Below are 16,387 nucleotides of genomic sequence, written 5' to 3' on the forward strand. Positions count from 1 at the left end.
CAGAAATAAAGGGAGATAAAGATTAGATTTAAACTTACTATAAGTCCATCTGCGTGCTTCTCCTCATTATTTTGGTCCTTAAGGAAAAAATGTTAAAAATATCAACATAACAATCTTGTATGACTTATCAGTTCTGTGTTAAGTGAGAACAGCAAGTTTCTGTCAGGAATGTTTACACTGTCAGCCATAAAATGTTCCTCATCATGTGATACAGTAACTAAGAAGAAACAATCCTATACACAGCCACTGCACCTCTGAAGATTAGGGTTTTCCAAGGATCTGCCCACACAAGTTTGAACAATTTTTAAAATAGCCTTTCTGCACTGCAGAATATAATGATGCTTTACAACGTAGGTTCTTCCCAAATAGGTAAAAGCCCCCCAAAACACTGCAGCACCAATGAGTCCCTGAAAACTGAAAGACATGAGGTTCTCAGTTTCTGAAGAACTGTGATAGGCATACAGGTCAAGCTTTCAAAAGCACTTTTTGCTTCTGAAAGGCAGAAGTGCCTTTATAAGTTAAATGTTTCTAACATTAGTTTTTTGGTATCCACTAGATTTAAACATTTTTTTAAATTATTTACAATCTAGGATTTGGGGGGTTTTGCCTAGAAGCATGCGTAAAAGAGCAGGAAATGCATGGAATAAAAGTGTCATCAGGGGAAATTACACTAGCAACAGACAAATTAATGCCCATCTACACTGTTCCAGCAACAGTATAAATTCTAATGAACACTAAGCCAAATAATTTCTGAAGCAAAGTTCAGCCAGTATATCAATCTGTAACTTTGTTCAGTGTAAACCTTGAGACTTGTCTGCAGTGTATTTCCCCAGATTTCCAGCTGTTACAAGTCAGGAGGACCAGGGGAAAAAAAAAAAAAAAGCTGTAAATAGTATTAATAAAGTTGGCACATACTTATGTTTTGATACCTCATACATGTTTGCTTAGCTTGTATCGTTGGCAATAGACTGCTCAAATTTCATGTCTGCTAGATGACATTTTTTAGGCGAGGCTTTCCATAACAAAAATGACACTAATGAGTTCCATTGGGTTGCAAACTTACAAACAAAAAAGAAAGAGTAACACTGGAGTCCAAATTTTTTTTTTTTTTTTCAATATACAAAATTTCCATGTTATGCTATCATCTCTAAGACCTAAGAAATCAAACACAAAGATGCTGCTTTTGTACCAAAGCTTGCTATCCTATCTCAGTAATGCACATCAGCAATGTGGCATCTTGATGAGGTAAGGAAGGCAAGGTTGACCAGAAATGAGGGAGTGAAAAAAGGAAGGCAAAGATGGAAAAATAAATATCTAAATTATAAACGCTACTTCATAAAACATACATTTCCAAGACTGTAGTTTGCTACACTGACAGACCATTACATACATTTTACAACACACACATCAGCAAAGCTGGACACCAACTACCATCCATGCAAAGGGGACAACACGAGGCAAATGTTCCACCTATCCATCCCACTTAGTTTATCTTGATTGCTTTTTGATAAGTGATGTAAGTATTATAACAACATATTTCTATTTAGCTGGTATTTACTTCCTTATTTTGAAAATGCCCTGGGTCACCTGAGTACAAGTGGCATGATTACACACTTGATTTACCAGTAAGTTTAATGAAAATTTAACTGTCCAAGTCCTCTGGCAGGTTGTTTTAAGAGTCCATGAAACAGCTCAACTTAACACACAATTAAAACAAAACAAAAAAACCCAAAACACAAAAAAAACCAGGTTTGCCTCAATGTACCAAAATCATCCAAATAATAAACAGCTGTGTGTTCGAAACAGAGAGATGCTCTGAGTATATAGAGAAGTAATAACTGTTTTCAAAGTATGCAAACAACCAAAAGGTAACTGTGAAGTCTGTCTCCTAATATGAAAGGCACTGTAGAAGTAAAAATGGGGTGCAGGGGTGGTGTTGATATGATTTATTTTCAGCAGTGTAAGACAGCAGCCATACTTGCCTTACATGCAACTTTGGGGGAAAAAAACCTTGCAGAATCTTAAAAGGTTCTATACTGGAGAACAAAAAGCTATCAGTCAGACACAATACATTTTAACATATATATTGCTTCATACACATGCAACTTACAGAACTGTAAAAACAAAACAAAAAAACCCTATGTTCTTGATTTCCTACAGCAGTAAGAAATCAGGATACCAACACGGTTTATAGAAAAGGGGAGGGGACACGACACACGACAGAATTGCCATGTAGTCAACAAGTACAGTTGCCTAAGAGAGAGAGAGAAGATGATGATGAAGAGATGAAGCAGAATAAAGGTTATTAAAATAGTGGGAAGATTTATAGAGGGTATTTTTCACTGTATGTGGATCAACATCTTCCAATTAGCTGTGCATAAATCACTCATTTAAACAACCTTATCTTCAATAGCTCTAAAAAAGATTTAGATATGGTTTAGCAAAACGAACCAAAGAAACCCCCACTCCTCAATGGATAAACCCATCTATTTACACTGGTTAATATTTACTGGTACTAAAAGGACTTCAGGGACTGATTTAGCTTAACAGAAAGCAAATCTTAGCATCTTTGGGGAACCCAAATTCCACCTACCTTTACACTTATATGGGAGTGGGAGCAATAAAGAACCAAACCTGATACAATTACTACATCTGCCACTATAAATTCAGTTTTGTCCATTATCAGCAAACGACCTAACCAACTGCAAAATACACTTAGCATCAGTGCAAGATAAGCAGTCGTATTTGTCTATCCCTCAATAAACCTGCCCATAGCAGAAATGGAATTTGATATTCAATAGAAACAAGAAAGCTAACTCAAACACCTATTACCAGCTCTGATCAAGAACCTGCAAAGCGGATTTTAACTCTGCTCTTTCAGATTTGCTAATTACATAGCAGAGCTTTTAAAAAATAGCAAAATTTCACAGGAATTAAACCTTCATGAAAATAATAACTATTAAATACATTAATACAGTAATTAACAAAAAATGAACAAGTAATTTGTTGCACACAGTTTCTCCAACAGCTACCGTAACACAGCAAATCACATATAGCTGTGTAAGAAAACTACCATACTACCATCTAATCTACCTATAACTGTCTCCACCAAATCCCCAAAGAATGACATACAGTTTACTGGTTTCACTGTACTAGAACAATTCTAAATATACCCAGTACTAAATAACAGAAAATTATTAAGCACCAACAAGGCTTTTGTTGCTGTCACTAAAGTGATGGATTCCAATAGTATCACCATGTGAAATAAAGACTGTTCTAGCTCTTGATTCATGTGGCACAAAACTATTTCAACGTACCCTACTATTTGTAAAATATTTTTGGTTTTGTATAAACTTTTCTTCAGAATTTTTAAACTACTGATTTGAAATCTGAATTTCACAAAATATGCACTAATCCTTTTAGTAAATGACTTCTGATCCTGCAAGGTTCTAACCACTTCAATTTTCATTAGCCTCAAAATTCTGTACAATGTATCTGGCGTCTAGAATGAAGACAAACAGCAGTACTGTATTTGAAGGCTAAAAAAAAAAAGTTGATCTAGACTACAGAAAGAAGAGCCTACACCTATTTCTGAATAAATCAGAACGTATTCTGATTAAATTCAGCCTCCGAATTTTGAAAATACTCTAAATTAATTTACAAAGCACAGTCTTGCTTCACTTGGGTCACAAGATATAAATCAGCAGCTCCATAATTAACATATCCTAAATAAAGTACATGAAGGCCTCTAAGAGCAGAACCTGACAGAAAAGTAAATCCAAATCTCACTAAATTTTAAAAAGTAGTAAAACATTTAAGTGAAAAGCGTTAAGTGCATTACCCATATTGCATTGTCAAATAATAAAATTCTTACTTCAAGAAGTTCCAACATTATAATGAACTTCAGACCTATGAAAAACCTTGACAAACCGGTTGAGATTATTCACATCACAATTCTCCCTTTTTCTACTTGTTAGTCACATTCTTAATTGAAGCAGAAAGCAGAGTTTTCTTCAGTTTCTAATTTGTCACCCTTATGTTTAAGTTCTTAGTCTAATATAAAACTCTGCAAAAGAAAGTTTATCTCAAACAAAAACTGTGTCATCAACATGGCTGTTAGCACAAACATTAATAGGACTGTCTGCTGTGGAACTCAGCAGAGAGAAACTTCATTAAAATAGTAGCATAAACCAACTTATACCAATTTTTTTATATACATACCCTGGATCATATAGAAGGCACTTTTACATTTCACTTGTTTTCACACAGATTAATGCTGTATAATTAAAATTCATAATAGTTTGCAGTGTACTTACTTTAGCAATCTGTAGCAACACAATGCAGTGTTTTATTGATTCTACCATGCTCTAGGAAAACAAAAATAACAGGGAAAAAAGATTTATTACTATCCTACAATATTCTGTATTTACAGGTACTTTTATAAGTTATACAGAATAGTAACTGAAATACTGGGCAAGAACTAAATGCACATTTGCTTCTGTAGAACCCCTACTTTCCCTTCCCCTTTTTTTTCCAGCAACAAAAGCATAGTAGTAGAAAACTGAAGTTTCCAAAGCCACATACAACACAGGTTGTCAGGGTGAAATGGAGGTCAGCTTCAAACTCTCAGAGCGCTGCAAGCAGGAAAACTGTCATGTGAAGAGAGGCTGAGGGAGCTGGGCTTGTTTAATGTGGAGATGAAAAGGCTGAGGGGAGATCTTGTCAATATCTGACTGGGATGGCAGGCTGTAAAGACGGAGCTAGACTCTTCTCAGCAGTGCCCAGTGACAGGACAACAGGCAATGGCCACAAAGTGAAATACAGGAAAATCACCTTAAACACTTTTTTTACTCTAGGGATGATCAAACACTGGAACAAGTTGCCCAGAGAGGTTTTAGAGCTTCCATCCTTGGAGTTACTCAAAACCCAAACTAGATTTGGTCCTGGGCAACCTGCTCTAGCTGACTGCTCTGAGCATGGGGTTGGACTCCAAACCTTCAAAGGTCCCTTCCAACCTCAACTATTCTATGATTTTATGATTCTAAGGTGCTAGACATAAATCTGAACACAGCACCAGAAGCAGGCTGCCTCTGCTGTCACACTGTTGGACCTAATATGGATTCCCACTTTTCTATAAAAAGCTTTAAAAACTTTCCCAAGACAATAAGGTGAATTTCAGAATTGATATATAATATATAATAATTAAAGAAACTTACACTGGTTGTTTCTTTGAGACTTTCAATTTTCTGTAAAAGTAAAATCAAAATAGCGTGGTTAAAGACACAATTTCCAGCATCTAGTTTGACTTAAATACTGTACAAGCACTGTATTTTAATCTTAAATTGAGGGAGGGAAAAAAAGCAACCAACATGTTAAAGACTCTTTTTGTATATAGACACAATTTTCATTTTGTAATTGACAAGACAGAAATCAAACTGATAATTAAAGTTTAAAGATGACATAGTTGGGAACTTCAGTGATCAACATGACTTGAAATTATCATCATTCAGGTATAAGAAGCATATGCAGTTAAGCACATTTTTTTCAAAATCATGGAAAATAACAGTGCACGCATATCCTTGCTCTCTCTAAGCCTCCAGTAAAAAGCGCATCTGGAAATCTGCCTACTTAATTTTATCTGGAAACACTGGTTCATAAAGATTTCCTGCATGAAACTGCACTTCAGGCATGCCAAAGGCATCTGCATGCCATTTTATACATAAGCATGAGCTATCTAAGAAGCATATGCATCCTGTTGATGTCCTTGGGTCTGCCTGCAGAAGGCAAAATTATGAAATTGGACTCAGCACTGAATCGCTGCTAATTCAATTACAGGACCTCTTTGTTTTGATTAATATGAGTGTCTCATGTGACTTGAGTCACAGTCTTTTTGATTCTTGAATAATCAACGTGTGTAAAGGAACTGTTTTCCCCATACAGCATTGCAAGCCAAATTCTACACCGTAAGAGCACAACATGCATCTGTGTATCTACAGAAATGAATAGTCTCAGCTTGTGGATTAAAAAGAAAATAAATGCAGTGGTGGCTTCCCAGCCAATACCTTGGGAATATTTTTTCAGTTACACTCTGTTCTATATACTATTCATAAGGATACTATACATGATTAATTGGCAAGAGGTGGCCAAACAGCACACAGCCTTCAGCCTTTTCCACTAGAAAGACTGGACCATGCTGATCTCAGTAATAGCATATCAGGGATGTTATATCTCAAAGTTAAATTATATTTACTTCTGCTGCTATCAGAGAAATATGCCAACAGCTAAAAATTCCTTTGTTTTGTTTTGGGTTTTCCTGTCTCTACTATAATTCCAGTCCAAACTTTATCAACATATATTGAAAAAAGCATTTTAAATACGATAGCAGTGAAGTTTTGAGCCTTTTAGCACCAAAATAGAATAGGCAATGTACCCAAACATACATATCTTGTCAGATGAAAGATTATGCAGCTGAAATAAATCATTCCGTCTCAAAACTCTATAGCCAACTGTAGGCAGCTGTCAGCAGGTTTGATTATTTATTACCTATTTTTTCCCCCAACATGTTACAAAGTATTTACACATCAAGTAAACTGGTATATTCCCTTCATTAATATAATCTTTGCTGAAAATCTGAAAGTGATGTCAGGCCATATAATGTTATTCAGTCACACAGTTTTCCTCCTACCCAGACTAAGACATTGTTATTCTTGCACACTTGTACAGCCAAAAGGGTAATTTATCCAAGATCGCACAGATTTAAGATGGGAAAAACCTCAGGGCACCTGATTTCCAAGGCCTATCCACAAATTATACAGTCAAAATTTCTTCCCCTATGAAAATGAATTCTTTGCGAGCTGGTCAACTTAAGCAGTAATAGTATACATGAATCCAGTATTTTTCCCGTTTGTGCTGTAGGGCTATCTTGCAAGAATACAGCACATGGAACTGAAATATTGTCTTCTTCACATGTACACAAAATTATGAGAACAATGCTGACAAGTCAGTCAAACTCAGATCCTGGGAAGACCTTTCTAAAGAGCACTGCCCCTGTTCTTTAGGGCTAAGAAAACATTGCCTGTTCTTTAGGGCTAAGAAAACATTGATATGGAAGTCTCTGGATTTTCATGAGCAATGTGTTATTCTAGAACAGTGATGTAAGCAGGCATAAAATAAGGTTTGAGAACTCCCCCCCCATAAAATCTTATACAAACACACAATAGAGATGACACTGGGGAGAGAAAAACAAGTGGACAAGGAAGAAGAAGTTAGGAGAATGCTTGTGTCTCATCTCATCAACTGTACTGAACTACACTGCTATATATGTGCCACTACAATCCTTGTAACTTTATTCTCATTATCTTTTGTTTAAACTCGCACTGAAGAAAGTAATATAAATTATTTAGAAAAACAGAAAATGGTAAGGAAAATCATAAGCAGGTAAACAGAGGTATGTTGAAGATAAACATTCTCAATAAAATCAAAGAATACAATTTACTACTAAAAGTTATCACAATTTTCTCTCTTCAATGTCCCTACTCTTTGAATACTAATGAAGGTAAGATTTTAATAAGACATTTTCCCTAGTTTTAGGTAATGAATACACAATTGTAAAATGAAACATGAATTTCCTACAGACTTACATTTGCAGAATAAAGCCACGCGCTACATGTAATCTAATCAAATTGCTGAAACTACTCCATCTACCTGCTGCTTGTTGTACCTCCCGAGTACATCTGATTTCATAAAGCCACTGGTGATACAACAGAAAGCTGATTTTATTTCATTGAACGTTATATTTGCCTCATTCAACAATCATGTGACTATAGAGGGATCAGCTTGTCCATCAAAGAGAGGTAGCAGAGGCACATGGGGGTAGCCGACTCGTGGTCAGAATTGGTAAGATGCAACCTGTGTGCTCAGCCTTGGATTTACTGCAACAAAAAAGTGAACCAAACAGAGCTTAAGCAGACAACACTTCCCTCCAAAATCTTGTTAAGTCAGCTTTGCTCCAGCCTGACAAATATACACCTCTTTGCTGTTATGGTGCTTTTGAATATTTATAGTTTTACTCTCCCTGATATGTGTGGTCAAGATAACTTCACAAAACTGAACAGAAAAGTTTACTTCAAATTCTCACCACTAACATTGCTAACACTGCAAGAACGCAAGGTCCTATCTTGTCTTCACCTTGAAACACCAGTACCCTCAGATCATGCACTTTCCTTTACTTCCAACGTAATCAGATATACATACATTGTACTCCACCAGTAGATTCGGCAAAATGGGCAGCACTGCTGGTTATGTTTGCAAGACAGTATGATCCCATTATACAGTGCTAGTTGTACTTCCACCAGGAGCATCAATATAACACAGGGAATTCATGATAATCACAATATTTCTCAGTTTTCAAAATTCAAGTCTACACCTGCACTGTCTTCTTCCAAGTTCAACAGATTACCATGTCTCAGAAAGAATATATCCAAGGGATCTTGAAGCATCTTGGAACACTTATATCATTACTTGTAACTAAAAACCAGCTCATCCAATGCTCTGTACACTTCCAAAAACAATAACTCAGGTTCTGAATGCCTGGCCATAAACAGTTGCAGAAAACAGCACTCAGCTAGTCAGGAAGCATGTAACACTTCAATAACCAATTCTTCTTTCCTCAGAGGAAAAAACTATGGGTTGGATGGAAGTATCCTGCAGGCTACACTCAGCTCATAGTCTGATAGCTGAACCATACATCCATAAACAAATAGGAAAACTGCTAAATGCAGTATCAAAAAACCTCTTAGCTGCTTTAGTACAGGAAGAGACATGATCAAAAAAGTGCTTTGTCGAGTCTTTTTCATTTTTAATAGAGAATAAATGGAATCTATAGTAATAGCTACGCTCATCAAGATTTAAAACCAGAGGAAGCTGACCTCTTCTAAACAAGCCTCCTGCTTTCTCTATAAAGTCAATCTGTCTGTTCCACAGATACCTTGCAGAGATAAAGAAAGAAATCAGCACAACATGCGGAAAGTCTCCAGGGATTAGAAGCACTGTCACAGGGAAAAAGAAAGTACTGCCTGATCTGCAAAGTAGCATCTGGAGGGAGGTCAAAATTGAAGGAGAACTCTTACTGAGAAGACACACTGAAGGAGAAACACAAAATCTTTAGATCTTACTCTTTTGGTCAGTTGTCTACAGATTAAATGCGCTTACACAAAGAATGTTTGTACTTCAACGTTATTTTAAAAGCCTGTATGTGCAAAAGAACTCCGGAAGGACCATCACTTGTCAAGTCCCTAAGATGCCACATAACACATCAAACAAGATCAGTAACACATGAAAGGTCAGAACCATTATAAAGAATCAAATTAATCACAGAGAGCATCAAACTGTTTTCAAAACTGAAACCAAACACAAAGAGAACATCAGTTTGTTTTTCACAAGTGAAACTGGGGGGAGGGAGGGAATTAGGATGAAATACACCACTACTTTACAATATTGAAATTACTGCATTTGCTGAAAACAAGAGCCAACTCCTTAGTAATAAACCCTTCATAAGGAATTGTTAAATCCCTCCTCCACACCACACAAATCAACATACAAACCCTGCATGCTACCTAATGCCATAACCATACCACCCAAGGTATGTGCCAGCCTTTCTTAACAGTGATTGAACTCTGACCTACAAACTTGACTTTGAAATGAAATAGGAGGGGATGCAAAAAAATATACACAAGTGAATTACAACCTTGCTAAAAGAGTAGCTACATTTTTTGCATCCTTGCCCAAGGTGAATGAATTATGGTATTCACAGACCTGCAACACGTGGCATGTTAGTCACAGAACTCCACAGAATGCAGACTGCTTAATGTGAAATACATGATTCTTAGATTTTTTTTCCCCTTCAGAATAGCTTTGCTATTCCTACAAACATTAAACACTCATCCTTGTTAAAGACTAAAAAATAGCAAATTTAAGTTAAAAATGCTTTTCACAGTTGGATAACAGACAAGTAATAATTTTCTACAGACTAAAAACATTTTCAATGGTATGACACCCAGTATTATTAAAAATTCTGTTTGCGACCTATTCACAACACAAATGATGCTATCAGTTATTCATATTGGTTTAAGTGATTTTGACAACTTGATGAATTTGAACTGTACTTTAAATTTCTATAGCCTATAGCAAATTGATGCACAAACCCATCTGATTAAGCAAAATAAACAGTATTTAAGACAAAATGTACTTGCTTTTCTCTGGTCATCATCTTTGCAGTTCTGGAGTTTTTCATCAAAGAGCTAAAAGAAAGATATACTTGTGAAAATACTGCAAGTGTTATTTTTTCATATAGTAACAGCCAGAAGCACCAAAATCTCAAAATGAAAAGCATTTAATAAATACTTAAGTTATACAATCTTGGTATTATGACCCAAAGCAGTTTTTGCCTAATATTTATTTTCAGCATTTGTGATATAACAAATTTGTAACTAATTTCTCACATTATCCCCATCCTGCAAGAGATGGTATCACAGATCCCAGCTAGTTCCACAGCTCAGTCTGATACGGTTCTAGCAGGCTTTGAAGAAAAAGGTGAGGTTAAGTGATAAATGTGACGCTCATCAGAATACATCAAACTGCCTTTCTTTATTTCAGCAAAGACCTTTGGGCATATAAAGTGCTTACCAAAACAGACTCAACCCTTATCAACCCTTCCAGGTACCTTGTTATTCAGGTACATGCTAGGATTTGTAAAGCACTTCTTTTGCAAAGATATGTGCTAGCACTTGCTTCTATTTATTTTCTTAAAAGCGGAATATGAGATGCAGCTAGGCAAAATGAAACAAATTCTTACTGAAAAGCTTGAATCTATATTTAAGACAAGCTGAATCGAAACAGTTAAAAATTGCCTCCAAGAGTACTCTAAGGTGCACATACAAATAACCTTTCAGAACAAGTTATTAAAGGAAGAAAAAAGATGAAGGGTAATGACCAAAACTTCATCATATCCACCCTTGTTCAGAAAAGAGGCTGCAATTTTTAGTAGGTGAGCTACAGTTCTTCATTCAACTGCCTGTCTAAAACCGACTCGTGTTCCCTTTCCCTTGAGGGCTGATTTCTGGTTCTGACTGTAGTCTTGGTTCATCCGCAAATTCACTCTTCTTTCATTATTAACTAATTCCCATACACCCTCCCCCCCCCATTGGCCTGAAATAACAATTAGAAGGCGTAAAGATTTAAATACCTTCCTTCAGTGAAGCATGCTAGATGGCTCCGGGGTGGGAGACAAAGCTAACTCCTGACCAAGTCTTTGCAGTTTAGCTTTGAATTTTGTTTGCATCTCTTTTGCCTACCTCCATTCTTGTTGGTATGCTCTTCCCCCTCTCCGCCCACTCCTGCAACTGAATTTTTGCTGAATATCCCACAAGCAATACTTGCCCATTATATCAGGAAAAAAAAAAAAAAAAATCCAAACCAGCAGAACTGAAGCAATCTTAACAGCAATTTTAACCTGCTGAGTCATGGGGAAAAGTGTCCTAACCAGCAGCAAAAACTGTTTTTCTCAAAAAGGTGAGTACTGAGATATGACCTCATCATTCCTCACCCTCCCACCTACTCTTAAAATACATGTACAAAGTGTAAAAGAACTGTATGTGTCCAAAATTTCTACAGAATGTTTTCACTCAAGGACAAAGAACAGATTATCTATCACTACTGCGAAGCCTGAAATGATCTGTAACTGTAGTTACATATTACTCGACAAAATTTTCTCAGGGTAAACTCTAAAATGGTATGAGCAATACAACGATTTAATTATGTTTTACAATTAAATTTATCTCTGCCATTTCCATGAAACTATATAAACAAAAGAATGTTTCAGCCATTGTAAACCATTCTATAAAATCTGTTTGAGTTATTGCAATTTTCTAACTCTATTTTAACAATCCCAAGTTCCATTCTAAGAGAAAGCCATTTTCAGCTTTTTTCAGCCCTTAGCTTGTAACTTTTCATTTTTATACTTCTACTAAAAATATCTTTATTTCAGAAGTAGTTAGAACTTATGTAACATCTAAGCTAGGGAGAAAGATAAAATAAAATTCTATCATCAGCAGACATCAGCATCCCACATTTACTAGAACACGTGCCAAGCATAAAACCTGACTCTCTCTTTCTGTTGATCTTCCTTTCAACCAGACCTTGAAATCCACACTGACAAGCAGACTCCCAGTACAGTAAAGACACCAGTTCATTACCATACCTTCAATTGGTCTATCAAGATCTGTAAGTAAGCATCAGCCTCCGTAAGTTTCTTGTCAAAATCATGAACGCTAGGAACAAATCCTGAATCCACACCCTAGATATAAAAATCAAATATATAATTAGATTTGGAAGAGAGAAAAAAAAGATAACAAAAATATGGTTTTGCCTGCCAACTGACTGAAAATGTTGCCTTGCCTCTCATCCTGCAGCGTGCAAACACAGGCACACAGCTGAACACATTTGTCTTCTATTTGCTGCTAAATGAGTAACAGTAAATTGCTACACATTTTCAGTGGGAGTATAATCACCACACACCAGAGTATTCTATTATTTATGATTGAACAAATCCCCTTAAATTACACTAAGTAAAGTTTCTTTGGAAACTATAAGGGAGAATTCAAGGTTTTCTGAAGGCTGTCTTGTGATTCCATATTCTTCCATTGCAGTTAAGGAAGACAAAACCATACCCAACTGGATGACTGCACTTTTCACACGTCAGACAATATTGCTCAACGCACAGCTTCTTTAGTGAAGAATTGAACTAACCAGTGCTAAATCTCTTCTTAAATATGGATCCCCCCTTTGAGCTGAAAAATTCAAAATTATTATTCCTGGTTGCCCTAGTTCCTTTACAGCTATAATAATTTGCATCCCTGTCACTAGATTTGATTTCTTACATTTTGTTGCACACAAGCCAACAAGGACAAAGTATCAGTGCCATGAGAATGACTGTTTTTATATTTTCTTGCTTGCAAATTTGTTTCCCTTAATAATGTAATACTCAAAGCACACTTCTGCACATAACATAATCCCTACTTTTAAACTGATAAAAAAACATGTATTTCAAAACCCGAACAAACTCCAACTGGGTTATCACAGCTTCAATTACAGGAAGGAAAATCGAGGATTCTTGAAACTGATTACTTCTGACTTCATGGACATATGCTATGTGAACACATTTAAGGTTTATTGATATAATACCTTTTAAGCAAATGCAACTGCAAAACAAATGTTGAAGAATTCCCAGCTTTAAAAAAAAATAACTGTACAATGCAAGTGAAATATATAGGAGGAAAGAATCCGTGAAGGATACAGAAACAAACATCAGTTACAACAGAAACATAATCCTAAGAAGATCACAGCAGTGACAAGACTTTCCTACTACCCTAAGTACTTTCTCCCATATTCACATTAATCTAAACTATGACATCTTCAAACTCTTATGAAACCATCAGCTGTGCTGTTTTGACTGCTGAGAATCTCAAGAGTCTGAATGTGTAAAGATCAGCCAGTGGGGGAAAAAAAAACATTTCATACTGGAGAAGATGGGTAATCCATATTTGTAAAATTCTGAATCAGCATAACGTTTTCTTTGACACTGCTCTGTCAATACAGATAGTTTATTTTATTTTTGTATGAGTTCTGCATGAGTAAATCTATTCATACAGACCTGTTTGTGAACCAGCATTAAAAAAGAAGATACTTTATGCTGTATTAGACAGTCTGCACTGGACAAATCTAGAAATAGTGTTTGAAACAAGAAAGAGGGAGGAGAAAAGAAAAGAAAGCAACCATTCTGACTATGCTAAGAAATTAAGATAAGGCAAAAGTCACACAGTATAACAAGTTATCAAATAGAAACTGATAGGCAGAAGGGAGAGTCCTCTCAACCAAGGCACTTTTGACACTCCCTCAAACTAGTCAAGTTTAAATTACTCTGAAACTATATGAAATTAGTATTATATTTCCTTGTTGAAAATAGAACTGTCTGTTCAGATAGCAGCCAACAGCATCATTTCAGCAAATAGTCTAGCACGCTCAGTTAAAAAATTGTGGAGGTCAGGTTTCATATACCAAAACTGCATGAACTATACAGAAAATTTCTGCTGAAGATACTATACACAGAAACACAGTTTATGGTACAAGTTATCTGTATGCTGCATCAAAATGCTGATTTTTATTTCAGTCACCAGTCTGTGACTACTAATATGTAACAATCTGGTATTTTTAGTCGTGGCTTAAAGATAAAACACCGTTCTTAAATTTCAGCCTCTTAGCACTAAGGGAAAAGCTGATTAAAACATTTGGTGTTACAACTGAGCAGACATCCACATCAACCACAGAGTGAAAATTGTGACCGAAAAAGTTCTATTAGAAAGTTAAAATGTCAATAAACGTAACGAGAAAGCCATAGAACCAAGTACAGTGTCAAGCTGACATAGCACAGAGATGAAACATGAACATAATTTTGAAGAGAAGGGCTGTAGCATTTCACTAGTTTGCTCTTGGTTTGTATAAAGACAGGTTAGTTGAAAAAATTGAAAACCAGAAGATAATTGGAAAATTAAAGATTAGCAACAGCAAACAAAACCCCCACTGTATTAAATAGCAAAGAAAATCAATATTCCAAGCCTAGCATTAGTTTAGAAAGAACAGATATACAAAGTGCAGATTTGCATAACAAATCCTTATTTCTTCATAATCTGGTCACCCAAAGATACAGTAAAGGAAAAAAGGGGACCCTTTCTCTTTCTTCCCTCCCTGGCCATGTAGGAAATGAGGCTTCAAAAGAAATGGGTGAGCAGAGCAATAGAATGGCATTTAACAGCTTGTTAAACATGTAAATTAGGGAACTGCACATCTGAACTAGCAATCAAATTTTTATGAGAAACTTGTATTATATGCTGCTCACCTATTCATAAAGCGACAAAAGAAGTCGCCTGCAGATGTTGAACCTCCACCCTTGGAGGGCAGAGTTCAAAACTCAACTGGATTTGACCCTAGACAACCTGATCTAATGTAGAAGCTGGTCTCACAATGAGAAGGGGCTTGAACCAGGTGATTTCCAGGTCTTCTCCAGCTGAAGGCATGTTGTAATTCTAAATTAAGTATCTTCAAATTATGAAAAAGAATAGCAACCCAGACTGTTTTAAATCTTCAGAAATACACTGATTCTTTCTTACTGCCAAATACCAATTCAAAGTAGTATAACCTGTTTTTCCATTGAATAACTAAATCTATCCATAAATACACTTTATTTCCCTCAAATAACAACTACTCTGTGCTCACGTAGGTTTTAAGGAATGAACAATTATATTACAAGATGAAACAGCTGTAGAAGCAAGTAATTTATATAACTTCTAGTCTGCCCACCACCTCCCAAAACAATACATTTGGTACCTGACTCCTCCCCACAAGGAAACCTGTATTGATAATAACTCTAGAGAAAAGAGAAGAAAGTAACATAGAATTCTTTCCTTCATCCCTCCTTCTCTACTATAGCTTCTCCTGCCTCTTCAGGACACACCAAAAGCATAAAGACTAGATGCTATAGGGCACGTGTCAATCCTCATGTCTGTAGGTAGAAAGGAGAAAGCAGGGCCCAGCAGCACACCAACCTACCCAGTTAGTGGTCTCCCAGTGTGATCTGAATGATATCTAGTAACTGAGAGTGAGCAGACTGGATGGTTATCCTAGGAAAGGGTTTACTGGAGTTGAGTAAAAGAACCCTCACGCTAGGAGTCCTGCAAAATTATTCCCTTCATACACAACCTTTTTTTTGGAGGGGGTAAATAGGAGGGGAACAACAAAATATAAGCCAATTAAAAACATATATGATGCCTTATTTCCATTGCAGAACTGCTAGCACTAAGGGCATTTTATATGTTGTTTCCTTGTCCTCCAAATTAGAAGTCACACATACCATTAATGCGTTTGTATTCAAAACTTGGCCACACTGAGAAGTAATTACAACCTAATTTAGACTACTTCTTTCAAACTAGGATGGGATGAAAAGATTGCATCATCCTTAGAAGCAGCATACCAGAAAAATTCAAATATATTTCTCAAACACAAGCGTTACAATAATGACCTTGGTGGAAAATGAACAGTAATGAAGGCAGGGAAACAAAGATAGAGGCAACAGCGAAGACTTGACAAGAGCTGTCCTTGTAGAAGAGCTTTACTGGGGAAGGAAAAGAGAAAGCTCTACAGAGCAGACTTAATCTTTTAGAAGATACTTATGCTATATTACTCATCTAATTCAGATTCCAAGTCCAACAACAACAACAAAAAAATCTTATGGAAGTTAGTTTAAAGACATGAACCACAGTGTTTTCCCTCCATCCGC

General features: G+C 36.2%; 1 protein-coding gene across 9 annotated transcripts in view; it reads right to left on the reverse strand.

Moving 5' to 3' along the window:
• Nucleotides 1-16,387, reverse strand: part of OSBPL9 (oxysterol binding protein like 9) — a 64,830-nt gene that overhangs the window by 14,399 nt on the left and 34,044 nt on the right. For 6 of the 9 annotated variants that reach the window (XM_074906228.1, XM_074906227.1, XM_074906223.1 and 3 more), the window contains 5 exons: nucleotides 12,257-12,352; nucleotides 10,251-10,298; nucleotides 5,217-5,246; nucleotides 4,317-4,367; nucleotides 39-77 (listed from right to left, as the gene is read on the reverse strand). In XM_074906228.1, coding sequence (XP_074762329.1) covers nucleotides 39-77; nucleotides 4,317-4,367; nucleotides 5,217-5,246; nucleotides 10,251-10,298; nucleotides 12,257-12,352 — 264 coding nt within the window. Of the gene's footprint in view, nucleotides 1-38; nucleotides 78-4,316; nucleotides 4,368-5,216; nucleotides 5,247-10,250; nucleotides 10,299-12,256; nucleotides 12,353-13,460; nucleotides 13,476-16,387 lie in introns of all 9 variants that reach the window. The other 3 variants (XM_074906229.1, XM_074906221.1, XM_074906222.1) reach the window with 2 other exon arrangements.

Source organism: Athene noctua, chromosome 5 (genome assembly GCF_965140245.1).
Source record: "Athene noctua chromosome 5, bAthNoc1.hap1.1, whole genome shotgun sequence".
Classification (NCBI taxonomy): Eukaryota; Metazoa; Chordata; class Aves; order Strigiformes; family Strigidae; genus Athene; species Athene noctua.